Source organism: Pestalotiopsis fici, assembly GCF_000516985.1.
Source record: "Pestalotiopsis fici W106-1 unplaced genomic scaffold PFICI_Scf_9, whole genome shotgun sequence".
Taxonomy (NCBI): domain Eukaryota; kingdom Fungi; phylum Ascomycota; class Sordariomycetes; order Amphisphaeriales; family Sporocadaceae; genus Pestalotiopsis; species Pestalotiopsis fici.
The window spans coordinates 39,966-67,404 of record NW_006917099.1 but is presented as its reverse complement, the minus strand read 5'-3'; the positions used below and the strand labels follow the sequence as shown (position 1 = coordinate 67,404).

The window sequence follows — 27,439 nt, the reverse complement described above, 5'->3', positions numbered from 1 at the left end:
GCATGATCGCAAGGTTCAGGGCCATCATTAACTTCCAATGCAATGTCGGGCGGACATAAGCTAAATTCGGACCGTTCGGGCCGGATGCCGAGTCGGCATTGCGGTTGTAGCAGCTGTTCAAAAGGAAGGCAAGGCAAGGCAAGTCGTATAGTCGGTTATTGCAGACACCGAAGCCCCTCATCGTCAGACAGAGAGCTGGAGAGTCCTATACAAGGTACATTCTCCGCCCTCAGCCGCAACGAAACTTCCACAAAGACACTAAGAGATCGTGGATTGATATGGTGTGATTAATACTAGGAAGCGAAAGCGCAAAATGAAAAAGAGGGAAATATCATAAGCCGAGCGGGCCAATTATCTGGCCTGACGAGAAAATCAATAAAAGTGTTATGGCAAACTTTTCCATTCACGAAATGAGCTTTGTGGTAATACTAGTAGGTACATATCAATCATCGTGATATTCATCAAGTACTCGCATGGAGGCCCACCCAGAAATCCTAATCCTACTACAGGATATACATCACGACCTCGTGAGCAATATGATTGTCTAGTAATCTTATAAGCTACTTCACCCAATTAACATTTAGTCATTCCCCCGGAGCCACCTGGCCATAGTTTTAGTAAATAGTAGGAGGGGCTGCATGCATATAAAATGCGGTCAGGCCCAACTTACCTCCTGTACAGCCTTCAAAGCAAGCAGAGGGCACATAGCCACCACGGCTTCCCTCCTTGTACCAGATGCTAGACAGTTGTTAAACGTGTTCAAGCCTTTATTAAGTATAAGTAGGATTCGATGATCAACTCACTTGCTATCGCCACAGCCACCAGGTTCTGTGATCTTGTAGCAGCTCAGACTCAGCCGAGTCCCAGGAGCATAATATCCTAGAATCTGACCGTTGACATAAGCAGTCTGTCGATACGGAACGGGGCCGGATCCACAAGTGCTTCGGATATTGCAAGTGATGGTTCCGCCGCTCAACTGCGGTATGGGGGCTGGTTCTGGTGCCGCAGACGCCACAGCAAGTAGAAGAAGCGTAGAGAATAAGAAGACGGATTTCATTTTTACGACTTTGAGAGAGAAAAGTGCCAAAGCTGAGAAGCTTGTAGTTATCGGTGTTGCTATAAACGAGTGGGTGCAATGCTGGTTTAAATAGCTGAAAACTAAAATATGCAGTTAGACTTTTGTGTATAATGAATATGCTGTTACATCCGCCGTACTCACATATGCTAAGCAGCCGTGGATCTTTGTAAAGTTGCAGTTCCGCCAAAGGGTTCAGCCCTGTCAAGGTTCTCGTGGTCTCAAGACTCAATTGCAGCCACAAAGTTAATAAGTATCCGGCGTAAAAGGTCTTACCAGCTGTTAATGATCGTTGAAAATAGAAAGTAATGGAGGGTGTACCATTAAGGTTGGGTGGTTAAAGCTTTGGGCGAGGACGCATATCGAGGCTTGATCATGCAGGTTGCCGCCCTATAACGCATCGCTATTCGTCTCTATTTCCGTGCTGAAATTCAGGGTTCTACGCTAAAATACCCGTGGCGGTAAATGTGGGAAGGGTCCAAGACGGAAGATCTAAAGTAAATAATGGAGAATTAATCTTTTGCTTTGTCATTACTATTATGAAAAAGGTGAAAACCGAATCCTAAGGACCTACAATCCCTACCTAAAGAGCTATGCTGATTATGTAAACCGATGAAATAAAAATATTAGGAACTGTGACGGATTATGTTGAAAGCTTTCACTTCTTAGGGACTAATTCGATGCTTATACTTAATTCAGACCACAAACCACGCTCGATTAATCTCTCATGAACTTATCATCCAGCTTCAAATTTTTGTGATTAATAGGCAGCTAACCAGACGCAAGGACAAAAATTGTATCATAGCTCTCATAGCGGAACACCATTGTCTCAGAAGAGTTTAGTTGCGATATTCAATCATACAGTATGGTAGGCCCACCAAAGACGTTTACTTACGAGCATTAATGGATGGATGAAGTTCTAATGTGCATCCAACAATAATAAAAGGTTTCACACAGGCACTGCGACTTGCTGGAAAGTAGGCTGGTGGCGATTAAGTTTAAAGTTTATTTCTCGGGATCATTCAGCTTTAAGACTTGTATAGCCGCCTCACATAGCGGAATGGGTCCGTTGATTCTTGTTTTTAGGTCAGATGGGCTACGATTAGGATTAGCCTGTTGCCCAGCTTACGAGCATATTGAACTCGCCATACCCTAGGTATAGTACCCGGGCCATTTTGTATTTTGGGGGGCTGGCATTCTCCCAAAGCAGTTGATGCAGCCAAAAGTTTCCCGCTTCCCGTCCAGTTGGCTTTTCGGGCCATGGAATGATGAGGTCAAGTGAAGATGTATAGCTGCTGGCCATGACATAATCTACGTCAGAAATGTCCGCATTTGTCTAGGAAACACTTCTTGTCACCTTCTAGAACCACAAGCATAGTCATCTTCCTTTCCTCTTCCTATCGTCTGCCCTTCCTCTTCATTGACTACGCGGTTTCCATTTCGCCGTGCTTTGTGCCTGGGAATGTAATGTCTTAACGCTCTCTGAGCTGACAGATAAGCGCCACCATGAAGTCCAAGTGATTACGCGTGATATTCCTCGCCAGCATATTCTGATCCTGCGACGGCCGCAGATGTCCCACCCTGCGTGCGAGATAGTGAACATGCTACTGCCGCTCGTCGGCAGTGCCGGTTACTGGTCTATGTGTTTTTGATGACCGCTCGGAGAGAGGTAGATAGTGTCCTGTGTGTAATACTTGCTTGGAGATTACTTCAACATATGTACCTCCTAGATTACTTTATCAATGAAACAGCGAAAGATCATGTCTTGCCGGTCAGACTCAAAGTGGGGACGAGAAACGAACCCCGTTTAAATTCCACATCGGTGCATGTCGATCGTGCTTTGCAAAACTGACTAGGTGTAGAACGACAGGAAGCAGGAACGCATTGGGCTCTGGCCTGCTTTCGTTCTGATGCTGATTCCGAGAATGGCCAGGATAAGGGCCAGGAACAGCTCTGTCGCAAGTTGAGACAAATGCAGCTCTCGGCCAGATGTTGACCATCAATCACTCATCACCAGCTGGTGGGTATGGAAGTGAACCACTTACAATGAGGACCAAGCTTGTCTTGTTGAGCCATTTCCTGTCTTGGTTGCTTCGGTCTTTCTGTAGAGTCTGTTTTTTACTGTACACTAAGGTAGCTAGGAATAATTCGAGATACAATGGTCAGAATCTGTCTCGCTGTCGCGCCTACTAGATATGGTACTATTCAGGTAGATCCCCGATCCCGTCAAGCGCGAAACCGGCATATTAGATATCTGATAATCTCACATAAAATAAACTACAATTGGTGCATAGCCCATTGACAGGCGTGCACCGTGACACACGCTAATTATTGAATTTTTACCTCATATATAAAAAAGCTGCCGGGAATTGCCATTAGTGGGCAACGTACCCATAAGAACAATGCGAATATAACGAAGAAAGCAAGCCAGCCCACAGATTCTCCATACTCAGGCGACATCCTTGTGGTTCCAGCGGATAGCACAGCTGTATTCAAACTGTTGGTACATGGATTATCGAGCCTCATCATTAAGCTTATCATTTGGTCAGTATTTCTATCAAACCATGCACTCCTTTGTCGATCTTCACATTATCACATCAAACTGCCTCGCTGTGCCACTTGGCATACATCATGAGGCTTGGAAATGGAGCAAACTGGGTCCAATTGGGTGATCTTACGATTGGTCTTTAGCATTCGTAAGTGCATGCACTCGCCTTCGCTCAAGTCAGACTTTTCTTCTTCCTTTCATTGAAATAAATCTTTGGCTTGCTAATCTTCTCATCGGACAAGTCAGAAGGAAGAGAAAGAACACACCATTTCCTTTGCTGTCGTCGCTACCAAGAAAAGAAAACAGAAAAATAAACATCGTCCAGTCAAAATGTCCCGAAGCTTGGTCATAATCCCGCTCCTGGCAACGGTTGCGGTAGCTGACCTCACCAACATGGTGTCAGGATGGTTTGAAACTTCCATGACAGAACTTGATAAAGATATAAGGGACCCGGTCATCGACGCAAAAAGTAATCCTACGGTTACACGCTCTGTGAAGTTTGGAATGCTGGAAGAATACTGGTCTTCCTTGCCAGAAGACTCGGTAGTGCGGAACTCGGAGTGGACGTGGCGTAGGTAACCACGAGTGCGGTGTCTTTCTCTGGATCTGACTGCTAATTGTCATACTTTACAGGAGTCAACATCAGCGACGTCGCAACCCCCAAGGTAGAAGACAATGACCTCGCTGACCCGCATGTGGTCAGCACAACATATGACTTCACGTGGCCTTATGGGGACGACCTTTCGGAGGCTCTGGACGGCGCCAACTCGAGCTTCTGCATGAGCGTTGTGGAAAGCCTGGACCTCCCCGTCAGCGTCCTGAACGGGTACACTGAAGACGACGCCAATAGCACCAGCTGCGTACCCGCGCTCGGCCAAGATTGCGTCGCCGCCATCCTGCAGCGCGGCGCCATCAGCGCGGCGGGCAACGGCAGCTATTGCAGTAGTCCTGCAGAACCGTGGAACTTGCTGTCGGCCTGCAAGGACTCCCTCGGAGACGCAGCCGACTGGGGCATGGACGGCACAGGCTATGCCCTCGGCGGCCTTGACGCTAGCAGCAATGAGACCAGCAGGCCGTGGACCAATGGCAAGGGCTTCAAGTATGACATTCTGAGGGACTTGAACGGCAGTCTCAGCGACGATTACCTCCTAGCAGTGAACAAGCTGCACATTCTCATGTTCAATGCGCAGATACCTACGGGCAACGGCAATGAGTACATTGGGGGACCTGAGTTACACTGCATGCGTGTTAACACAACTCAACTTGAAGAACGGGACGCGGACGGCGATGGTGTGGCCATGGCCAGTGAGAATGAGCGCAGCCTGGGGACATCGCTAAGCGGGACGACGTTGAGCTTTAGCATTGGGTTCGCCATTGTAACATTCGCTGTCCTGAAAGTCCTATAATGTAATGAGCACGGCTGCGAAATAATTATTGTACCATACCTTGCAAATTGCGAAATCGCAGGGTTCGCAAGTTCATTTCTGGCTCCCGCAGAAGCACTAGATGAAAGGATATTTTGTTGGACTTGAAAATTTAAATTTACTTATTTTTCCTAGCCTTCCCTATTTCCAGGGCTCGCAATGTCTATCTATGCCATCCTTATACTGATCGTAAGATTCATGCCATATAATTTCATCGGCATAAGTTGGTCGATTAGGTTTGTTTTACTTGAGGCAGAGCTGATCTCCATTGTTGTCTATATACATAGTCATAAGTCTGTTCTGCCTCAAAATACTCAGTTGACTTGGTCTTCTTATCTCGGAGCTGTCAACGATCGCACGGGCTTTCTGGCTTTTATGCCACTCTCGTGCTCATCTTGCCCGTCTGCTTCCATCTTGTTCGCATCTTTCCACATGAAGGGTCCCTTGAAATTGGTCCTGAGTACAATGGGGTCCTTCAAGCCCAGTAGGGTAAACAAACGCCCACGGACATTGTAAAACTTACCGTGGAGTTTGCGCCCCTCGTGTGTTAACCACATGGTGTTGCTTTCAATCTCTACGCCGCAACCAACGGTCATGCCAGGCTTGTACTTCTGCTCGTGAATGATTGATTTTGACCCTGACGTCTGGCTATCGAATAGACCGCCATCATCGCCATGGTATCCCCAACTGCGGGCGTCTGGCGCTGTCGCGTTTGCTTGCCTTCCAGCCTGGAAACTCTATGACGGCTCCGTCATGCACTGTACCAAAGCCAATGGCAACGATGGGGTGTTCTGGAACCTCGGGCAACTGTTCGGTGTTTTAGGGGGATTGTTCTGGTTCCTCCAGGGTAATCACATAGTAGAATCGGCCCAAACCGGGTGGCAGAGGTTTGTTCGTCGCGATGCAAACGCGGTTTTCTGACACGTGAGTGACACAAAGCCCATCCTCCGAGATCTTCGTGGAGTCATACACAAAATAGGCATTCCAGAACGATGGACCTGTGTCTTCCTAGGCGTCCTGGCGTTCCAGGAAGCGAACAACCTCTGTCTGTTGAAACGCGCGGGCCAGCTCCAGCGACGTCCAGCCATGGGAATCCCGACCGCCAAAGTCAGCGCCATGTTGCTTCAAACGCTCGAGCAAATCCACATTGTCATGCATAGCACAGGTGGCTTTCAAGTCATCGTCGCAGATGGCACTCTCTAGATCCCGCTCAATAACTAGCTCCAGGATGTGCGAAGCTGAATGCTGGATGGCGCCTCGAGACCATTCCTGTTGCGCGATGAATAGTGCTGTTCTTCCCGAATTGTCCAACAACGTGAAGTCTTCACCATTTTCTAAGAGCAGACGAATGCAGCTATCTTGGCCCGATTCCGCAGTCCGTTGGAGAGCCGTCATGCCCGTGTCACTATGCTGCAAATCAATGACCAGGCTTGCTCTATCGTTGTCAATCTCGGCCATCTGAATCAGCCGTGCCACGATCTCATTTAGCCCGAGCCGGCTTGCCTCAGACAACGGCGTCGACTTGGCTTTCAGATGTAGCGACGTGCAACGCGGTGCTGCCATTCGCATCTGCTATTGTGGCATTTGCACCTAGACTGAGCAGGAACTGGACGCAATCTGCATGGTTATTTCCGGCCGCTGTGTGGAGCGCGGTCCTACCTCCAGAGCCCCCATCATCAATCTCGGAGATTTTGTGGTTTTCGCACAGAGGTTTGAGCACCTCGAGATCCCCCGAAGCACTTGCCTTCTGGAGCGGCCGCATTGACTGAGAATCTTCCGCATTCACGTCTGCTCCGAACTCCACAAAGGCTCGCAGCAAGTTTATAGGTGTGTTTCCATCCTTCCTCGCAAACAGAATGTGCAGTGGCGTGAAATTTTGCACCGACTCGTCGGTAGCAGCAGCATTGATGCCGAGTTTGTGGTCGGGCGGGCTATGGTCAAGCAAGAGCTGCAACGCCTCTGGGTCATCTCCCACTGCTGCGAAAAGGTGAAACGCATCGAAGCCATGGAATGATGACACCGTAGGATCAGCTCCGTGGTGCAGCATCAATCTCAGCGACTCAAGACTCGAGTCTTGAAACATTAAGCTCAGGAAAATTGGCAGCGCACTCTCCTTGCCGACATTTATGTCGGCTTTGTTTTCCAGCAACAATCGGAGCATTGGCATGTTTTTTGCGACTAGCAGGGGATAAAAAGCCATCGGCCCCTCAAACACTATGTGAAAAAGCTCAACAGACTCGTTGGGGTCTGCTTGCCTCTTCTTGAGTAGGTGCTCTGCCCAGCCACACAAACCCAACGGAGCTGCCACGTGCATGGGCGGGAGACTGGATAGTGATATTTCCCGAGCGATTGTGCTTTTGTACCACAACTTGAAAAGCTTTTGACCTGCCTCATCGCCAGGGTTGAGATTGAACAGTTGCTCGAGCTCAGTATACACCAAAGCCCAGTCATTATGGTCTGCCCTATTATCCATTTTCCAAAGTGTCTCAGCTTTGCGCAAATGGTCGGCCCAGCTCGAATACTCGTAGCGGTCTTCACTAGATACCATCATCCGCCTCCGAAAGACTAGGTGCGGCGGAAACACATCAAGGAGATCTGTAAATGACCTTCCGCCGGGGAAATTCTGATAGGTTGGGACTCGGCGAGAGTCACCTTGCATCGGATGCAGACCTCATCCTCTAGGAAGTCCTCGGGCTCCACCTTGTCTATTGGAACAGAACAGAACTTGCGAATTTGAGGAGCATCCCGTAGGGTTAAGTGCTTGTTGTCGACGTGTAGGAACACGCCCGATCTTTGGGATCTGTGTATTGTTGGCGGGCGCTTTGTTCGAAGTCGCTGCGCGCTTCATCCCACAGTCGCAAGGTTCTCATGATGATACGATGGCTTCGGGAGGTCACTGTCGCGAGCTTTCTTGGTCTACGATGACCACAAATGATACGTGAACCGACTCGTATCAAGTGGGTGGCAGATATTTACACTCACCCACAGCAATGGTGGATTCATTTCTGCGTGGTGGTTTTGTTGACTTGTCATGGCCCACCCACCATGCAGAAGGCGGATCACAGATCCATGACATCGACCTTATATCCGCATTGCGACCGGGCTCGACACTCAGACGCACAAAATAATAAAACAATTACTTCCACGACGTGTTATAAACCTTATGGCCGGAGGCAGAAGATACTTGCAGGAGACCGTTGTGGATACGACATTGAACAAATTGGGTCTGTCTACTATGCACAAGATGACTGTTTATTGAAGATATTCGATTGAAGAAGAAGAGAACGGTAATCAGCGAATATCGGAATATTCGGGAGAATAAAAAATTTGAGCTGTAAAAAGCAAAGTTTCACTCCTGCTGATAAAGCCGCAAATTTCCCGTTTCGCCGGTCATTTCCTATATGCGGCAGACGCAATCCATACCTTCAGTGCTGGCGACGCAATTGATTTCAGCTTTCGTGCTTATTATGTATATCTTAGACTGGTGTACGGTGGATAATGATCAATATATTCTGTGTCTTGAATGGGTAATACTTAAAAAATTAGGGATTATCTTACAACAGCTGGGATTGGTGATTAATGCGAATTATTAAACAGCAAGAGTTATCGTGACTTTAACAACATTGAAACGATATTTATCCCAGCTCACTTCCAGGTGAGTAACGGATTCTTAGAGCATGATATGGAAACAAAAACAAAGTTAGATAAAGTAAACAAGCACTTGACAAAAAGAGTAAATAAAAACTGCAAAAAAACATACAACACCGGGGATTCCCCAGTCGTCACCGACCTGAGTACTGATCCGGCGGTCGCCAGCTTATCTAGGGCAGAGCGGACGGGATGCCGAGTATTCTAGCGCCTATGGTCGTATGTGATAGTTACTGCAACAGTCAAATTATATATAGGACATTCAATGCCATTTAAAGCAGATCACGAGGTCAACATCACAATGGATTGGAAGAAGTACGCTAGATTGCGGTGGTTTCGACTTATAGTATCTAATTATTGGTCCGTCGGGCCGATACCTCCTCATTATCATCACTATCAAATGAGGCCTGGAACGATGCGTAATTTATCACTTTGCCGTGCTATCATCAGCGGTTGGCCTCGGAATGTGGCTTGCTGTGCAATCTGGCAATTGGTGCCATATTTCCTAAAATCGGGCTTTTTGTTTTGAGCGGCTGCTGTTTGCCAAGTTCGCTGGGAGGGTCCAATGATCTCCGCAATCACAAGCTCAAATGATCTAGGTTGGAAATGTTGGGATTCGAATGATGTGTCCCTTCCCGAGCTCAATGGGGGCCATGTCTCCCTCCTTTGAAGCTTTCTGAAGTCGTGTTGGCCTTATATATTCGGGGCGAGAAGTCTAAACTTGCAAAACACTTTCTGACTGACTGCCCAGCATTGACTGAGCTGCGAATGGTCTTATCACCATTGTATCACCAGCATCATCTCGTCGAGCTTGAGGGTCGGTGTGCCTTCTACCAATCATATGCCACGTGTGTTTTGGCTTATTCAATCTGAGGCTTAAAATTCACACACCGCCAGCTGTGCCGAGGGCGCTTGCGTTATCTTGCCGCTATCTTAGCGCAGGGACTAACCCAGGTAGGCATAACGCTTTCGTCGAGGGGCTGGAGGGGCTCAAGCGAAAAGCCGGGGACCCATAGCTGACGATCACCCTACGACTGTGTTGAGAGAGGCAGAGAGGTTGGACTTGGCTGGACTGCAGCAGTGGATTATTGCATTGGATTGGCATGGGAGGCTGGAAAGGTCCAGGTCCCCAAGTCCCTTGTTGAACAAACTCCCAAGGGGTCCCGTCTCCCCTCCAGGTTTATCAGTTCTTTATCGGCGACGCGCGCGGGATCGCATAATCTTTTGACCAGGAGCCGGACAGGTGTCGTGTCCCTGGGGGAATCAATTGATCTGTTTCGCAAACTTGTCCAAGGAGAGAGCCTGTTCCACCCCTTCCCTCTTTCTCATCTCCCATCCTCCCACTCGTCTGTCGTGCCTCAATTCCACGAACTGTCTCGTCGCCAATTGACGCGTCAGCCCACCATGGCAGCTCAAGAGAAAAATGGCCCGCAGCTGGAGGGCGACATGTCCTTCATCCAGACCCCTCCTGCTCAGCCCTCCAAGTTCAAGTCCACCGACTGTGGTGTCGCAACAACAAATGCAAGTATTGTATTGCCTACTGTCCCGTGCAACTCAATGCCATGCACACTTACTAACACGCGTTGCACTTTCAGGCCGCTGCTATCCCGAATGCTCCCCTCCCCGCTGAAGGCTCTGGCAATGACTCCTTCCCGCTCATGACCCTCGGCGGCCTCCTCGTCGGTGTTCCGATCTCGCTTGCCTGGTTCCTTGGCGGTGGCTTCTGGACCTCGCTGTTCTTCTTCGTTGTGCTGTTTGTGCCAATTCTCGTCAGCGTCTGGTACGTCACCTCGCGCAATTCTCCGAGGATCAACACCAAGGCCAAGCTGCCCGGTCGACCAGTTGAGGAATACCTCACATTCAAGAAGAATGAAGACCGCGCCCGCTACAACACCGCTTCCTCCAAGATTCCCATGGAGGACTTTATTGAGAAGTATCTCGATGGCGAAGTGGACTTCAACGGTGATGCCCTTGACATTCTCGAGTATCGCCATGACTGGGCCTCGTGGGCTTTCACCTGGAACCTTTTCAAGTTCATCTTTGCTGGATTTGGAAAGAGCGTCTTGTTTCACACTCGTGAGCAGGATGAGGAGCAGATTAAGCCAACTTACGACGCGGGCAACGACCACTACAGCTATTTCCTGGGTCCTCGCATGGTCTACACCAGCGGTATCATCTCTGACCCCTCCAAGGAAGAGACGCTCGAGGAGATGCAAGACAACAAGATGTCCGTTGTCTGCGAGAAGCTCGACCTGAAGGAAGGCGAGACGCTTTTGGACATTGGCTGCGGCTGGGGTTCATTGGCTCGTTTCGCTGCTGTCAACTATGGTGCAAATGTCACTGGTGTGACCATTTCTCCCAACCAGGCTGCTTGGGGTAACGATGGTCTTCGCCGATCCGGAGTTCCAGAGAGCCGTGGCCGCATCTTGTGCTCCGATTACCGTGACATTCCTGAGCAAAAGTTCAACAAGATTTCTCAGATCGAGATGGGCGAGCACGTCGGTATCAAGAAGCTGACCGGTTTCTTCCGCCAATGCTCTGATATGCTCGCTGATGATGGTGCCATGTATGTTCAGCTCTCTGGTCTGCGCCGCGCATGGCAGTACGAGGATTTGATCTGGGGTCTGTACCTGAACAAGTTCATCTTTCCTGGTGCCGATGCTTCTACCCCCCTCTGGTACTACGTCAGCTGCCTTGAGAGTGCTGGTTTTGAAGTCAAGAGGTGAGTCATAGTCCTGCAATGTATATGCGTCATGTCACCTGACAGCAGCTAATTTGTTCACCAGCATTGACACGGTCGGAGTTCACTACTCTGGTACATTGTGGCGCTGGTACCGCAACTGGGTTGGCAACGCCGAGACCGTTCGCGCCAAGTTTGGTGAGCATTGGTACCGTATCTGGGAGTTGTTCCTTGCTTGGTCCACTATTGCCTCGCGCCAGGGATCTGCCACTTGCTTCCAGTTTGTCGTGGTCAAGAACCTGAATGCAACACACCGTATTGATGGCGTGCTGTCCCAGCACGGCATTCGCGGTGCACTTGCTGCTGCTCAAGCCAAGGGTAGATCTTTCTTCCCTAAAATCTAAATTTCCAATTGGGGATTGACCCGAAACAAGTGTGAGAAGGACTTGATATGGTTCATCAAGCACCTTGATTTCTTCATGAGTGGCAAACGTGTAGGCCACTAGCTACCAAGACAATCAATGATCGACACTCACGTGGACCCACAACTGACAGCTTCGGCCATTTCCTGCGGTGACCACCACGAAGACTGCGCCTGGTTATAACAAGACAAGTCCCATGTTTATTGGTGCTTACTTCCACTGACCGGTCAATAAAACATCATGATCTGGTATCATGATATGGCAGTGGTGCAACTTCTCAAAATATGGGGTTGCATTCAATATTTATGAGACACGCGTCCTAGCTTACCAAAATACCAAAACTATATACAGAAGGGGGGTCAAGCCTCGAGGCGGCTTGTGTGAAGCATAACTACCTAGGTACGCAGGCAGTTATTCCACCAGGACACGACCCATATGAATATAAACAATTATCAAATATGCACACTGAAACTGACTTGAGAGTGAATCTGCAAGCCCAAGAACTATATACATTTCCTGACTTGAAAGGCTTGTCAGTCTTTCAAAATGTTTACTCACAGACAATAGGGTCAATGAGGACACCGGATTGGGGAAAAGGGTCGAGTGGGCCCCAGACGTTGCCGAGCTCATCAACACCAACACCTCGAACGAGCCAGGGCATCTGAGAGAAGTCGTTGCCGGGCGGGGCTGTGCCGGGAATCAGCTGCTCAGCCTGAACCCAGACGTTGACTGGCTGTACATAAGCTCCAGCGAGAAGGCCCTGCTTTGTAAGGCGAGTTTTAGGTACACCGTCAATTTGTGCTATTGCGCGGTAATCTCTGGCGTAGCCAGTGGTGATGTCGGCGCGGTACTCAAATCGATTCTGCTCGTTGCGGCCATTCCTCAGTGCCACAGAGGCGATGAGGCGATCTGTCACGTTTCCTGTACACGGATCGTAGTCCATGGCGTACAAGTTGGCAGTAGCTCGAGCGTTGGAGACAAAGCCGATGAACTAACCCGGGTCAGATGCAAGCAGCTCAGGAAAAAGATCCATTACTTACTCGGGACTCTCTCAATTCCGTGTTCGTATTGAAGTTGTCGATACCCAAGAGTGCCAACTCCATACGGACGTAGACAAGGTCAACGGTCGTGGTGATTTGGACATTTTGAGCAACGATACTGAAACAGATCATTTCATTGCCTCTGCGAATGCCCTGCCACGTAATGAAGTCACCAGGCAGAAAGGGCGCCATACTCAAAGGATCTGGCGCAGCACTTTGTCGGAGTTAGATATCAATATGACACAGCCGCCAACTCTTCGCCGTATAACTCACAAGGTACCAGAACCCTGAAAGGGACGATTGGTGGACGGGCACAGTGGGTCGGTCGCGTTGCGGGGGATGCACATGGGAAAGCCGGAGAAGGAGCTAATGCTAGGACTCTCGTCGTCGGCCGTGAAGAAGGGAGCGTCGGCGTAGCCCACCGAAAAGACGGCATTGGGATCGCTGATGCGCAGCGTGGGCCCGCCGCGAATCTTCATGCTCCCGTCTTCAAAGTCAATGGACTCGACAAAGCCACTGGATAGTCCTTCGAAGAATTCGTACGCAATGATTTGTCCGGCCGTGGGCACGTTGTTGACAAAGTTGCCAATGACCTAAGGCGGGCGGAAAAAGACCAAGGTTTCAGTAATGTCCAGTTTGCTTATAGTGTATAGCATGATGATCCCTCCATCCAAATTTTCTCTTTATTCTTCTTTTTTCAACCAAAATTCCTTGCTTTCTGATGGTCTCTGGGAGGCCGCACTGGGAATCGCACTGGAAAAGATCGCACTGGAAAGCCGCACATGATGTTGTGGCGGGTGGTGTTCGCACTGGATATCGAATATAGCCGCACCCTAACTCACATTGACCTCATACCCAAGCAGACTGTCAACCTCTGAAGCAAAGTCCTTCCATGGAACGTAGGCAGCCGGGAACTGGACCAGCATGTTCTTTGGAACGACCATGTCAAAGCCATTGATGGAGATGGAGCCGCCAGTGTTGTACGAGTCGTCATTCGCCACAGCGGCCTCGAGGCCACCCTGAATGAACAACGGCGCATCCTGAGCAGCAATGAAGGGAATCATGTTAAGGACTTGGGCACCCAAGAAAGCCCAGAGGAGGGATGGCGACTTGAGCATCTTCACAAATGATTAGAGAAAATAGATGTGATGGATCTGGGGTTTTATGAGATGGATGAAGAAAGGTCTTGATTTCAGGTGGCAATAGTTGCTCCTTTATAGACCTGTCTCCGTTTTTCTCAAGACACGTGGTATGTTTTTTCGGCGATGCGTCCCCGAGTCGACTAGTAGGACTCCTTCGTGGACCATGTTTCTCAACAATCATGATTTTTCTTTCTTGGACTTCGCCTAACGGCTTCCGAGCAGATGCAAAAAGAATTGCGAGATTGCGTAAAACGCACCCCATCGTGAGTCTTGTGATCCTTTCTACAGTTCACGCGCTTTAGGCGCCCCTTCGGTAAGCTTCTTTATCCCGACTGAGTAATTCAAGATCCACTCACATACCACTGGAGTATGGAAACTTGTTTGTCATGATTACAATAACCTGGATAAGATGCCCACGATACTCTTGGCGTATAGTCAATATGTTGTATTATCTTGTGCCGAATACCACTCTGACAGGGGAATCGGAATGATGGAGTTTGAGAATCACTGTCTTCAGGCTGCAGAATTGTCGTGACCCGGAATCTGCTGGCAGGGGTCCTGATCTTTGAGGGAATGCATTATTGATCATATGGGATTTGTCCTTTTCGTATCTTTCAGGGGCCGGATTGACTCGAGCAATGAGGAGTTGTGCTTGATAAACGAGTTGCGTTGCCAAGTATTATAGCCAAGAGTATCGCTCCAAGGATTCCCACATGGTGTGGTCGGAGGATACCCCTGCATCTCTCTCGTGAGCCTCCAAACACAATTTACCTCAGCCACCCACAGGTATAGTCAAGTGCACCGCATCGCTACCAGGGATCCCGCGTGGTGTGGTCGGAGAATATCCCTGCATGCGTCTGCCTATAAGCCGCTGAACTTTACGGTTCAAGCCACATTTCATGGACGGATAGCTTTCCGTGAATTGGAAGGATTGTTCAGCAGGGCGAAGCTGTGCCCAGCTAATAGGCAGAAAAGTAAGCCCGTATTCCACATGATTACAGCTCAGGTCAGCAGTCCTATGCCTTATTTCCCTGACTCTTTCCGATGCACGCGGTGGGGGCACTAAACAAAGACTATTTCTCCCCAACGAGATATATACTGTTCCCAATTCATCGAAGTATAGCGCAGCGTTACATGAAAAAAGGCGGCTCCACCCCCTATGCCGTGGAATGCTACAATATTCTTCCCGGACTTGGGGTAGCGAATCACAAGAACCGACATACCGCGGGTGCGTCCGCACTGCGCCTGGGCCCTTGAGTGATGGTACCCCAGGATGAGACCCCCGGGGGGCGGCCCGCGGGGCTCTCCAAACTTGATCTATTTGCCTGCCAAGTCAATATATGCAGCCAATCACTTGGCTCTCTTCTTGGCACCCTGAATCCAACACCCCCGCCGCGGGCAACCGTTGGCTGTATGTCATCTTGGTGTGAGCATTGGCAAACGTCGGACAATCCAAGACTTCGTCAAGAAGCTTGGCCATCTCTTGTAAGCTGAAGCTTTTACCAGGATCTCGCAATCTTTATTGGAATTGTAAACTTTGTCGGGAATCAGCCATGAATGCAGGAACAGCTCGCTTACATTGAGCATTATCTCCGACACCTTTGCATACAAACATTTGGTGCAAAGAAAAATGGCTCCAAAACGGAAATAATCACGATGATCGAGAGATACCAAGAATAGCAGCATTTCACGAAATTTCATTCCCGGATGGTGAGACAACCTCTCCAACCCAGTCGGAGCATTATACTGTCCGACCAAACCAACGATGCTACCATTGCGCATTTTCGTGGTGATCTTGATCAGTGACTTGAATGAAATGAACATTCAATTTACTTAATTAAGTGGGGAATCCGTCTAATACTAAGACCATAGATGAGTAATGCTGGTGGATTGTGGCTGCAATCCAACTTGGCAAAGTATGGCCACATGGAGAAATATTTTACGAAACACGCAAAGACGAATGCAAGGCAGGGCAACGTCCCTCCAACTCACGTGAAATTGCAAAAGGTGACTAATGCTTATTGGGGCTGAACTTGTTGCATAATCCTCACCAGCCGCACATTATCGTCCTCAGGTTGTGGAATGGAGATATCCTAGAGATTCAGTCTGACACTTTCGATTCCATATCATTTTGAATCATCTCAAATTGGATTAAAGAGAAATCATGTTAACAGTGCCGGAGAAGATTGGTACTAGGAGAACTCCCCTCTCCTCAAGTCTCCCGGCGTATAGGACAGCTCTCGTGCTTCAAAGAGGCATCTTGACAAAGTTCCCAGAAGAAAAAAGTGTGAGTGGGTGTGTGAAGCCAGCCAGGATCTGAGCCCACTTCGCCCGGTCTCGATAATATGTACGCGTGATCAAGGGATGATTTCAGGAGTCATTATCCCAAAACGACATTCGGACTCTAAGCGAAGTAGAGAGCAAGAGGTCTCTGCTCTTCACCGGGTCTCATGTGCAAGACTCGGTCAGGAGGTATGGACTCGATTCGCATCGAGAGGCCAGCTCATCCATTATACTCATGATCCCAACTCCGAGATAGTTCTTGACTTCTATAAAAGCAGACATGTCTTCCCAGGTTCAAGTGGACTTTTCCCTCAGCATCAACACAGACTTCATCGACATTCATTCTTTCTATTCCTTTGCCCATCATGGCTAAAGGGCTTACCTTGTTTGCTCTCGCTTCTTGCCTCTTGTCACTCTCTTGTGCACAAACCTATGAATCGGTCATCCCTCCTGAAGAGGCGGAAGCCCTTTCACAGATCGTGGAGGATGATCCCAACGATGTATTCAGAATCCAAAAGGATGGAGAAAGTCCAGAGTATCCTCTGATCTATGGTGTTCCTCTTCCCATCCCTCCAGTCAAGCAGCCAAAAAAGTACGTTTAGGTCCAGAGTGTACCCATTACCCAGTGCGATCAATACCTACCTCCCTAGTGCGAATTTTCTTGGTGCGAATATTCATGTTGTGTGTTTCTCCTCAATGTAAAATCCTGTGCGTCTCCCATCCTTTGTGGATAGTTTCACTTGAGCCGATGCTAGTCCAATCATCCATAAGGGTCGATAAAAAAGTAAAGTGGAGCTAACAAACCTAGAATCATCACCAATCCTGTGACTGGCCAGGACATTTGGTACTACGAAGTTGAGATAAAGCCTTTTGAGCAGCAGGTGTATCCCAATCTGAGCCCTGCCCGCTTGGTTGGCTATGATGGAATCTCCCCAGGTCCAACTTTTGTGATCCCAAGAGGCACAGAATCCGTCGTTCGTTTCATCAATCAAGCTGAACGCGAGAACTCTGTCCATCTCCACGGGTCTCCATCCCGCGCCCCATTCGATGGCTGGGCGGAAGACGTGACATTCCCTGGACAATACAAGGACTATTACTATCCCAACTTTGAGTCGGCACGCCTACTCTGGTAAGTAGTCGAAGAACCATTGTCATAAAAACCTGTTCAAATTGCACTACTAACTGTGGGCACTCTCAGGTACCACGACCATGCGCTGGGTATTGTGAGTTCACTTAACCCACAACCTGTTGAAAATTCGCTAACCACTTTATAGACTGCTGAAAATGCATACTTTGGCCAAGCTGGAGCTTACATTGTCACGGATGAAGCCGAAGACGTCCTTGGTCTGCCCTCTGGCTATGGCGAGTTCGACATTCCCTTGATCCTCTCGGCCAAGTTTTACAACTCAGATGGCACACTTCAGACGACTGTGAACGAGCGTGAGAGCACCTGGGGAGATGTCATCCATGTCAACGGACAGCCCTGGCCCTTCCTCAACGTAGAGCCCAGAAAGTACAGATTCCGATTCCTCAACTCTGCCATCTCTCGCAGTTTCGCCCTGTACTTTGCTACCAGTGCAAACCTGGGCGCCAGACTGCCTTTCCAAGTCATTGCCTCTGATGCTGGTCTCTTGGAACATCCAGGTAGGAACCATCATGACATTCTCAACCATTATTGCAAAGTGGACTGACCATCCTACAGTCAGCGTTGATGAACTGTACATCTCGATCGCCGAGCGCTATGAAATCGTTTTTGACTTTTCTTCCTTTGCCGGGCAATCCATTGAGATGCGAAATGAAGAGCAAGCTGGTGGCATCGGAGTCGACGATGACTACGAGAACACTGACAAGGTTATGCGCTTTGTTGTTGGCTCTACTCGTGTCGATGACCCTTCAACTGTCCCTGCTGTTCTTCGCGATGTTCCCTTTCCCCCGTCCACTACCGGCATTGACCACCACTTCCGCTTCCACCGCAGTAACGGCGAGTGGCTCATCAACGGTGTCGGCTTCGAGGACGTTGAGAACCGTGTCCTGGCCAAGGTCCCTCGTGGTACCGTTGAGATCTGGGAGCTCGAGAACAGCTCTGGCGGCTGGAGCCACCCGATCCACGTGCACCTGGTCGACTTTAGAGTACTTCAGCGCACCGGCAGCGACCGTGGCGTCGAGCCGTACGAGGCCGAGGGTCTCAAGGACGTCGTGTGGCTGGGCCGCGGCGAGACGGTCCTGGTCGAGGCTCACTACCACCCCTGGAACGGCGTCTACATGTTCCACTGCCACAACCTGATTCACGAGGACCACGACATGATGGCTGCCTTCAACGTGACTCAGCTTCAAAACTTTGGCTACAACGAGACCACCGACTTTGGTGACCCCATGGACCCCCGCTGGCGCGCCGTTGATTACAATGCCGCTGACCTTTCGGTTCGTGGCGGCGTCTTTACTGATGATGCCATTGTGGACAAGGTCCAGCGCCTCGCCCTCGAGCAGCCCTACAGTGAGCGCATCCAAGTCGAAGAGGCCCTTACCGAGTACTGGACCGCCAACGGTGCTGGTAACCCCAACAGCCCCGTCAAGCGTGACGCTGGTGTCCCCATTCCTCGATACCGCCGAACGCAGCACCACCATTCGCCGGCCGTACCTGTTGTCGCTGCCGCCTAAATCGTTCCCTAGCGAGCGACTAGAATCTGTTTGAGTGTATATACTTCTTATCGTGAATACTTTGAGTTCGAAATTGTGCATTGGCACAGACAGTCATTACCGGAGTTGGCCCGATCTGTTTACACTTGGTTCGCATGTTTAGCTCGTACATATCACTTCTTGTATATACACAGTCTAGTATAGTATATTTCACTCGCTTTGGAGACATTTGAAGAAACCATTCTGCGCAATCGTCTGAACAATCTTCTGAACAATTGTACTATTGCGCACAGCTCAAATAGAGATTTTGTGTGTTGGCTCAAAATCGATCTTTTTTTTCTCTTTTTCTTTTTGGGATTCCATTGGGGCTACTGCGGAGGGCCCTGAATGCTGAGTGACCTACTAACTAACATACGTGCATAATCCCAGGGAATGCAGATAGCTAAAGCGGAGACATGGCGCACCAACAGCCACTGTGCATATGCGACCAACTCTTGTTCTTTTAAACGACATTCAAAAGCCACAACTTGTCAAGCTTTAGATCTTTCAAGTTTATGTGATATCCTGCAGTCTCAACTTAGCAAGAATTTCAAAAAATGGCGGATATTCCAAGTTCAGAAGGCCATATTCCTTTTGACATTCCCGGGAAAAGCGACACTCCTGGGTCGACCTATTACAAAGTGTTCGGAGATCTTACGAGTGGGGAGACGCCACTGGTGATGCTTCATGGCGGCCCTGGCGGCGCTCATGAATACTTGCTGCCTTTCGCAAAGCTCTGGCCACAATATGGTATCCCGGTTATCTTCTACGACCAAGTCGGCTGCGGCCGTTCAACTCATCTTCGCGACATGGCCGGAAACAAGGAATTTTGGCAAGAGTCCTTGTTCGTCGCTGAGCTGAACAACCTGGTAGACCATTTCAAGCTGCACGACGGCCCCGGATTCCATCTCTTGGGCCAGAGCTGGGGCGGGATTCTTGCTGTCGCCTTTGCTGCTACTCGGCCTCGTGGCCTGCAAAGGCTGGTACTGGCCAGTGCGCTCGCCAGCATTGAGCTCTCCATCAAAAGCATCCACTTGTGTAAGGAGGCTCTTCCAGCGGATGTGCAAAAGGTCATCGATGAAGGTAGAGCGAAAGGGGAGACCGATACCCCAGCTTATAAGGAAGCCTCCGGGGTCTTTACAAAGACTTTTGTGAGTCGTGCTCCAACTATGGCGCCAGAGTTGATGGCGGCTTTCAAAACCATGAGCGAGGACACTACAGTCTATGATACTATGTAAGTTGGTGACTTTTGCTCTCTCTCTCTCTCTCTCTCTCGCCAACCAGTCCTTCATCTTGTACTAGGCTAGTGTTCCTGTCTGCTAATTGATTCTACTTTCTAGGTATGGCCCATCTCTATTTGACTGTATCGGGACTCTGGTCGGTTGGACAGGCATATCGCGTCTTCCACAGATCACTGCCGACACTCTAGTCTACAATGGAGAGTTTGATACGTCACATGACATAGCACAGGAGCCATTCTTCGAACTCATTCCGCGAGTGCGATGGATCACGTTTCCAAATGGAAGCCACTTTTGCCACTTGGATGAGGGCGGACTTCGGGAACGAGTTTTGAAAGTAGTAGGGAGATTTTTGACGCACCACAGGGTAGACAAGAAGGCGACTGCATAGTACGCGTACGCTGTACATACGCTTCCGATTTCCAGATATATTTTCTCGTGAATGAATATGCATCAAGCAAACATGCGTTGTGCGAGTAGCTCATGATGTTGTATGAGAATTTGCACAAGGTTCCATTTATGCATGTAAGGGTGCCAATGCCGGCACTTGGTGTGGCTATAACCCGGTTGTGAATATTGAAACTTTTAAATAGATGCTCGGCACACTCAGGAATTATTCCGGTCTGCATTCGCGTGTGTTACATTGCATGATTTTGTAAAATTCTCCTGGCGACTCCAACACTCCAACGCCACTTAAGAGTGGCACGGACTTTGTGGTTCCATTGCGGTACTCGTTTGCATGTACCTTCTAATTCGTTGATGTGGCCGCCTATAAATTCTCCAACCGACCTATGCGAAATGAATCATATTCTTGATTAGGAACATTTTCCGTGCCGTCCCACCATGTCCACACCACTCTAGAATCCTCCTTGTCGGGTGCGCCTCCTCGAGCTTCTGCAGATCACGATCCGGCGTATTTCCGTAGCCGATGACTACAACGACCACCCTGGGATCCCATGAAAAAGCGAAGACATGTTTTCGTGTTGGAGTAGCTTGCATTAAGATGTGACCCGCGGCTTCCAAACACGTTTTGAAGACTAAGCAGATCCGATGATTGGAAATATGCTTTCAAAGCCAAATCAGACCGTGGTTTTATTATACCCCTAATTTCTACCCCTATGAAACAATCACCTTAGAAATTGCTATCTGTTGGCTAATGAGACTTGACTTTCATGGTCTCTCAAACCATATATAATCATCGAGACTGTCTTCCAACAGAAGACCCATGCGTGTGGCTTTGCCGTTTTCCAGAACAAATTCGGCTTTCTTGCTAAACACCTCACCATCCAGGTAGTCTTTCATGTGCATGAGGTATTTGGTTTGGTCACATACATGTTCAAATGTGACAAAGAAACCCATGGACCGATCCGAGGCGTCAATGAACAGCTTCCCATCTTTCACCTCGACGGTCATGCCATGGTAGCCGGCATTGTGGTAATCGCCCGTGTATGCGCCGAGAGGCTGTGTTTGAGGCTGCGACTCCTTGATTCCGGGGCACAGTTCCCGTCGCAGCTTTTCAAGCCTCTCCTGTTCCCCCGACTGCCACTTCTTTTCATTATCATGCTCCCTTTTGTTCCAGTCAACACGATCACCTTTTGGTACTTTGAGGATCTCATCGATCAACTCTTTGACTACAATGTCTGCGATAGTGCCTCCAGAACCAGAGTTTCCAAAGACAGCGCAGCCAAACTTGTGATCTGGCAGGAAAGTATGACGAGTACCAAAGCCGGGGACGCCGCCATTGTGCGTGACAACTTTGTGTCCACGGTAATAGAAGATATCCCAGCCTACAGCATAGGACCCGGGGTCGGTAAAAGGGTCAAGATCGTCGTCATCCATATCATTTATTATGCGTGGCTTTATGATGCCATTGATAACATCCTCAGTTATAGGACCTTCGTGGTTGATCATTGCCTTGACCCATTTGATGTAGTCATTTGCGCTTGTGATGATTGAACCTGCTCCCTCAGCCTCGGGACACTCTGGGGTTTGAAAACTTTGGTATGTTTCCTCATCTTTTTTCCAAGCGTGGCCTGCTGTAATGCGATCCCCGAACCCTCTATCTCGGGCACGCGACGGCTGGAGACTAGTTGAACCCATCCCGAGAGGCTCGAAGAAGTGCTTGTGAAGATAGTCGGAGAACGATAACCCGCTCTTCTGCTCGACAAGGTGAACTGCGGCGGTATACATCATGTTGTTGTATATCTGCTTTGATCGGATCGGAACGGCCACGGGCAGGTGTCGCAGGCTCCTGACGATTGACCTGGTGTTGGGGGGCTGCGCAGCCCGAATACCGAAATAAGACCAGTCATGGCGAGGCACGCCAGTCCTGTGGCTGAGAACGTCTTCCACAGTAACGTCTTTTGTGTAGCTTTCCTCGGACAAAACAAAGTCGTCTGGGAGAAGATCTGACATCTTTGCGTCCCATTTGACATCTGGATATTCATCGCTCTCGACGAGCAATGCTACAGAGGCTGCAGTCAAAGACTTGGAACAAGAGGCAATGTCAAATAGTGTATCTGCAGTGCATGGTTTGCGTGGCTCGAGCAATGCGTAGCCGTAACCCTTCGATGCTACATGCTCATCTTGCACTAAAGCAATAGCAATGCCGGGGACATGATGTTCCTCAAGAAGGGACTCGACATGGGATGAGAATTCTGGGGAGTTGAAGAGATCCATGGGCGCCGAATGGTTTCGTATGCTTTTCGCGTCACTTTGATGAATTGGTGAGAGTAAGCCGGAGTAGAAGGAATGCGTATCATCTTCAAATCCTTTTTCAATGTCCATTGGGAACAGATGCATGCATTATAGTTGGTTTGTTCTCCTGATAATCTCTGAGATGATCTTGTTAGAATGGCACCATGTGGGACTAGCTTGCCAATTTCTCGGCATTGGAGTCATCCACCTAAATGTCCCGCGCATTAGGTCTTACAAGCAATGAGGCTGTACAAGCGGTCTGAGTCACAAGAGGGAGGCATGATTTCTGTCGCATTGCGTCTTATAAATGTATCAATATTGAGAACGTTGCAGAAGGGCATTTCGTCCAATAGAACTTCTCTGTTTCCTGCTGGCATTTTCCCAGACAGGAGACAACTTTGTTGTGGCGCTGTTCATTTTTCAAGGAGTGTACTTGACTATCAAAATTGAACTGTTGCCTTACTTAGTAGTATGTTGCCCAGTCTAAATAAATTTTCTCGATACATATAGGTAGCTGGGATTGTTTTCCCCTTTGTGTCCTGGCCGATTATAGTGCTATGCAGCTGTTCGGGTAGGTACTAGGTAGGATGATTGGAAGGTACACACTGTACCCACCTACTACCTACCTATGTACCTACTAGGTATGCGGTCGGTAGTACGTAATGGGCTAAAAGGTGTCTTGCATATGTCAGCAACCCTTTATCGGTTCTTGAAACTATTTTTAAAATACTCCATTCAATGGTTCTTCAATCTTTCCCAATCTGTGCTTGAAACTATGCTGCGTTTTCGTCATTTTTCTTAGAAGTAGAGGTAATTGAAAACTCCACATTGCGCGCGAGAGATCCTTACACTCGCAGCTGAGCTTGGTGTGGAGCTTCAACATTTCGGTGACATGGCCTAGAAGGTATACCACAACAGTTTATATCAATGATACAACCATTATAAAAAAATAAAGAGTAAAACTCAAGATTTTCTCCATCTCAAAAATCAATGCGTGAACAAACAGACTCGACAAGCCCTTCCCTTTGTGGTACCCGAGCTACTCAACCACATTGTAACGCGCCAATCAAGCTCTAATTACACCTGTCAAATCGGCACTAATTCTTTAGGATAGGTAGGTAGCTTTCTTCTCTTTCGCAAAGTCCCGAATGTTGGTGGAGAAACCGATGTAATACAAGAGAAGGTAATGTGAATTTCGAGTTTTCCTACGAATATGGCCGCACGTGGCGTGCGAAGTTAACGTTCTTGCTGCCTTATTCTTCGATTCGTTCAAACACACCTATACACCTCTCATTGTTACTAAGATTCTGAAGAGAAAGGCAGGTCAGATTGGATCAACTGCAAATTGAAATGGCGAGGGGTAGAGCAGTTGCTCACCCAGATAATGCGGGTATGCAGCTTACACCTGCAACATTAGCACGCCCCTCCATGTAAGCGAATTTCTTTTTTGTGCGATTAGGCTATTTCAACTACTAGGTACTTCTTGATGTAGGCACGGCTGGGATGGTGTCCCGCACTCAAGTTACGAGACGCTTTGGTAAGCAGAAGGATTTTTTTTTTCTCCAGAATAATCAAGGCAACATGCAATGCTAATCAGACATGGGTTCGAAAGATTGTTTGGGTATATTCATGATCCGGGCTTCTAACGCAGATTGTAGTCATATTACCCAGTCCTTTTCGCCTTTGTTCTGACACGATTGGTCTAGATCACTGACATATTTGGCAACTCTACTCATGATCCAACCAGATGCGATACCAGCCTTTCCTGGGGCTGTTGCATCAACCTTTGCTTTGCTACTCTTGGTGCACTTTCCTGCCGCATTTGAGTACTCCAGGCAGCTGCTATCCACAGCATGGCCCAGTTTCAGCTCGTCTGAAGTGAAGCAAACTCCGTTATTGAATGAGAATTGAAGGCAAGTGGGTTTGCTTTCACAGGCGGATCGACAGTGCTGAAACGAGAAATGCGCTTCTCGTTCACTCTGATGCAACGAAGTCTTCTGCTCGTCGGACCAATTCGCTAGGACAGCGTCGCTGTATTCTCTGCCACTCGATAAGTTGTCCCAGTCTTTGATTTCGGGCCGGAGCTTTGGCAGCACTAGCCCCTTGAATATGTCGCGAAAACGGGGAGCTGGCCCGCCTCCGGGTCCCCATTTCGCCAACCACTGTCGTTCAAAATGCCACAACTGCCTGAACTCGGCCTCATTCATGTGGTGAAAGGTCGTTGGTGCATAGCACCAGGGCTCTCTCTCGAGCTTTGTGACATTCCAATCTATCGTTGTCAAGCTGTCGCCTTGAAGGTGAGGAAAGGCCCAGAACATGTCGACGCCCGCGTCTTTCAGTGCCTTTCCTAGAATAGCATCGCCTGCCCACTCCTTCTGGGTGAGCTGATTGTACTCGTTCAAGTGTTGCCTCCAGTGATGCGACACCTTTTCCGCCGCTCTCCTGGATAGCACAAAGCCGGAGCCACCATGGCCAAACAGAATATTGTTTATATACATGTGCTTTCCGAGATAGTGTGGCTCCGCTGCATCAAACTTGGCAAGATATGCTAGCATGTTTTGCCACAACATATATGTGTCTCCCTCAATGAAGACAAACCAGGTCGCATTGGGTCGGTCTTGAAGTGCGCGGTCCACCATGGGAAGAAATTTCCACTTGTCAAGTTTCCAACCTGCGTTTTCTTCGGCGCCCGATGGTCCACTCCCATACATGGTCTTGTAGGATAATCCCTCCCTCCCGTGGGTGTGTAGATGCTTGTACAGCGCAAACTCTGTCGCTGTATCCTTGATGGTATCATCCACATCGGACAGTACGTCGTGCGTCTGACATCCCTGAATAGTCTCGTTGTAGTCCGAGTATACAATGAAATCCGAAACACAGGACATGACAGTATCGAAATGCACGGGAAGTTTTTCCTGGGATTCCGTCGCGCCAGTTCTGAGAACAACGGCGACATTGTCGGACATGAAAAGTTTGGGGCATATTGGACTGGGCCCGTGGGCAATGATGGATGAAGAAGAAAACGATGCTATCGAATATTGAAATTTGTTCAGATACAGCATAAAAGAGATTGTGAGAATGAACGACACTATCATGAGGCGAAACCCGCGCCGTCGCATGCCTTTCTGCCCGAGCATGATGGCATCAAGACTCCGTGCCATGGGCATGACGCATCCAAAAAGAGTGTAACAAATTCCAAGATTGCGCGAAAAAAAAAAGTATTGACTTTAGTATAATGGGTCACAAAATCAATTGCGATGGAAAGGTTTAAGTGAAGCTCTACTCATGCATGGAGTGGGGGACGGAAGCGCGCACTCTTTTTTTGGAGGTTATATTTTTGGGGCGAACCTTTCCAAATCTGCTCACAAGCATAGAATTAGACGCCCGTCCCGGGCATGATGGATGCTCAATGCAAGGGAGGCCACAAGTAGTAAATATCTATCCCCTCCATGGCCGGATTCCCCCCTCATTGGTCTGGCGTGACCGGGGTTGTCCATTTCGTCGTGTTTGTGACTTGTTTCCTCCACCAAACTCCCCGCTATGATAGGCCCATCCGTCCCAGCAGGTTGGTACCTGCCGCCCACTATGCATTTTGAGCTGTTGGTGCCAGGATTGCAGCAATTTCACAATACGTGTTCATACATACTGACAAGGTACATATGGTTGCATCAAATCATTTGGATCATCGCAATCATCTCGGGATCCCTCACCACGGGCTGAGGGCATCGGGCGCTTCCAAGGGCCGGTTCGCTCTGGTTCGCTCTAGCAATGGTCCTTGAGAGTCGAGACACAACATACCCTCCACTGGGTTCCAGAAGGGTGACCCAAAGAGTTGGTGCCTACAATACTTTCGACCATTGTTTGCCACGGCCCTTCCCAAACACGTAAATGTAGTGCAAGCCGGACCTAAAAAGCGTCCAATCACTGCAGCGGCCTGATCATTTGGCCAGGCTGCCCAAGGTGTTCCGATTCTACAAGCCATCCTGACTTACTGCTGTAGGCGGTCATTCCGTATGCTTGGAAGACTCGTCGGTAATGTGAGAGCCATTTCGCGTGTTGTTCAATCTGGAAATATCATGGATTCGCAACGAGAATAGCCGCCCAAGTATCAATATGCCAAGCATTTGGAATGAATGAGCATGATTCCTTCACATGCTGCATTCGCCTCAAGATCCCGCCATTACTTCTGATACTTCACCCATTCATGATTCCGCCACAATCAATCTTTCTATTAGCAATCTACGTCCACATGAATCTCTACTGCGCTGGGTCGTAGATTCTTATGCACATCGTTACCTTCTAGTCGGTGTGATGGATCACGCGGCAACTGACGTGCCCTCCTGGCTCGAAAGTAGAGACGAGAACACTGGAGTGCTGTATACAAGCCCTGTCGACACGATCAATGGCTCTTTTACTTTTCCTCGTCAATGGCCGCTCAACTTTCGAGAAACGTCGCTCATCAATATCACCTGGACAATGAAGTATGAAGGCGTCAATCTGTACTACTACCAGAGAGGCAAAGTAGCCGTGTCGACACAAATCGCCAGTAAGTGATCATTTGGATCT

General features: G+C 48.9%; 11 protein-coding genes across 11 annotated transcripts; 5 read left to right on the top strand and 6 right to left on the bottom strand.

The window, feature by feature from the left end:
• Positions 1-614: 614 nt before the first annotated feature.
• Positions 615-1,057, bottom strand: PFICI_11478 (uncharacterized protein; the record flags this gene model as incomplete). The annotated part of the gene is made up of 3 exons (XM_007840059.1): positions 615-634; positions 671-738; positions 804-1,057. The coding sequence occupies 3 exons, from the start codon at positions 1,055-1,057 to the stop codon at positions 615-617; spliced, it is 342 nt and encodes a 113-aa protein (XP_007838250.1).
• A 2,896-nt stretch (positions 1,058-3,953) lies between these two features.
• On the top strand, positions 3,954-5,029 carry PFICI_11477 (uncharacterized protein; the record flags this gene model as incomplete). The annotated part of the gene is made up of 2 exons (XM_007840058.1): positions 3,954-4,194; positions 4,257-5,029. The coding sequence occupies 2 exons, from the start codon at positions 3,954-3,956 to the stop codon at positions 5,027-5,029; spliced, it is 1,014 nt and encodes a 337-aa protein (XP_007838249.1).
• Positions 5,030-6,055: 1,026 nt separating this feature from the next.
• PFICI_11476 (uncharacterized protein) lies at positions 6,056-6,505 on the bottom strand (the record flags this gene model as incomplete). The annotated part of the gene is made up of 1 exon (XM_007840057.1): positions 6,056-6,505. One exon carries the CDS (start codon positions 6,503-6,505, stop codon positions 6,056-6,058), a length of 450 nt encoding a protein of 149 aa, XP_007838248.1.
• A 46-nt stretch (positions 6,506-6,551) lies between these two features.
• PFICI_11475 (uncharacterized protein) lies at positions 6,552-7,706 on the bottom strand (the record flags this gene model as incomplete). Its single annotated transcript, XM_007840056.1, has 1 exon — positions 6,552-7,706. The coding sequence occupies one exon, from the start codon at positions 7,704-7,706 to the stop codon at positions 6,552-6,554; it is 1,155 nt and encodes a 384-aa protein (XP_007838247.1).
• Positions 7,707-10,099: 2,393 nt separating this feature from the next.
• Positions 10,100-11,779, top strand: PFICI_11474 (uncharacterized protein; the record flags this gene model as incomplete). Its single annotated transcript, XM_007840055.1, has 3 exons — positions 10,100-10,225; positions 10,291-11,417; positions 11,482-11,779. 3 exons carry the CDS (start codon positions 10,100-10,102, stop codon positions 11,777-11,779), a joined length of 1,551 nt encoding a protein of 516 aa, XP_007838246.1.
• Positions 11,780-12,347: 568 nt separating this feature from the next.
• PFICI_11473 (uncharacterized protein) lies at positions 12,348-13,955 on the bottom strand (the record flags this gene model as incomplete). The annotated part of the gene is made up of 4 exons (XM_007840054.1): positions 12,348-12,788; positions 12,838-13,051; positions 13,111-13,430; positions 13,680-13,955. The coding sequence occupies 4 exons, from the start codon at positions 13,953-13,955 to the stop codon at positions 12,348-12,350; spliced, it is 1,251 nt and encodes a 416-aa protein (XP_007838245.1).
• Positions 13,956-16,627: 2,672 nt separating this feature from the next.
• PFICI_11472 (Bilirubin oxidase) lies at positions 16,628-18,920 on the top strand (the record flags this gene model as incomplete). The annotated part of the gene is made up of 5 exons (XM_007840053.1): positions 16,628-16,854; positions 17,071-17,391; positions 17,461-17,485; positions 17,537-17,906; positions 17,965-18,920. The coding sequence occupies 5 exons, from the start codon at positions 16,628-16,630 to the stop codon at positions 18,918-18,920; spliced, it is 1,899 nt and encodes a 632-aa protein (XP_007838244.1).
• Positions 18,921-19,495: 575 nt separating this feature from the next.
• PFICI_11471 (uncharacterized protein) lies at positions 19,496-20,567 on the top strand (the record flags this gene model as incomplete). Its single annotated transcript, XM_007840052.1, has 2 exons — positions 19,496-20,172; positions 20,279-20,567. 2 exons carry the CDS (start codon positions 19,496-19,498, stop codon positions 20,565-20,567), a joined length of 966 nt encoding a protein of 321 aa, XP_007838243.1.
• A 779-nt stretch (positions 20,568-21,346) lies between these two features.
• PFICI_11470 (uncharacterized protein) lies at positions 21,347-22,855 on the bottom strand (the record flags this gene model as incomplete). Its single annotated transcript, XM_007840051.1, has 1 exon — positions 21,347-22,855. One exon carries the CDS (start codon positions 22,853-22,855, stop codon positions 21,347-21,349), a length of 1,509 nt encoding a protein of 502 aa, XP_007838242.1.
• A 1,676-nt stretch (positions 22,856-24,531) lies between these two features.
• On the bottom strand, positions 24,532-26,010 carry PFICI_11469 (uncharacterized protein; the record flags this gene model as incomplete). Its single annotated transcript, XM_007840050.1, has 1 exon — positions 24,532-26,010. One exon carries the CDS (start codon positions 26,008-26,010, stop codon positions 24,532-24,534), a length of 1,479 nt encoding a protein of 492 aa, XP_007838241.1.
• Positions 26,011-27,025: 1,015 nt separating this feature from the next.
• On the top strand, positions 27,026-27,427 carry PFICI_11468 (uncharacterized protein; the record flags this gene model as incomplete). The annotated part of the gene is made up of 1 exon (XM_007840049.1): positions 27,026-27,427. The coding sequence occupies one exon, from the start codon at positions 27,026-27,028 to the stop codon at positions 27,425-27,427; it is 402 nt and encodes a 133-aa protein (XP_007838240.1).
• Positions 27,428-27,439: the final 12 nt, after the last annotated feature.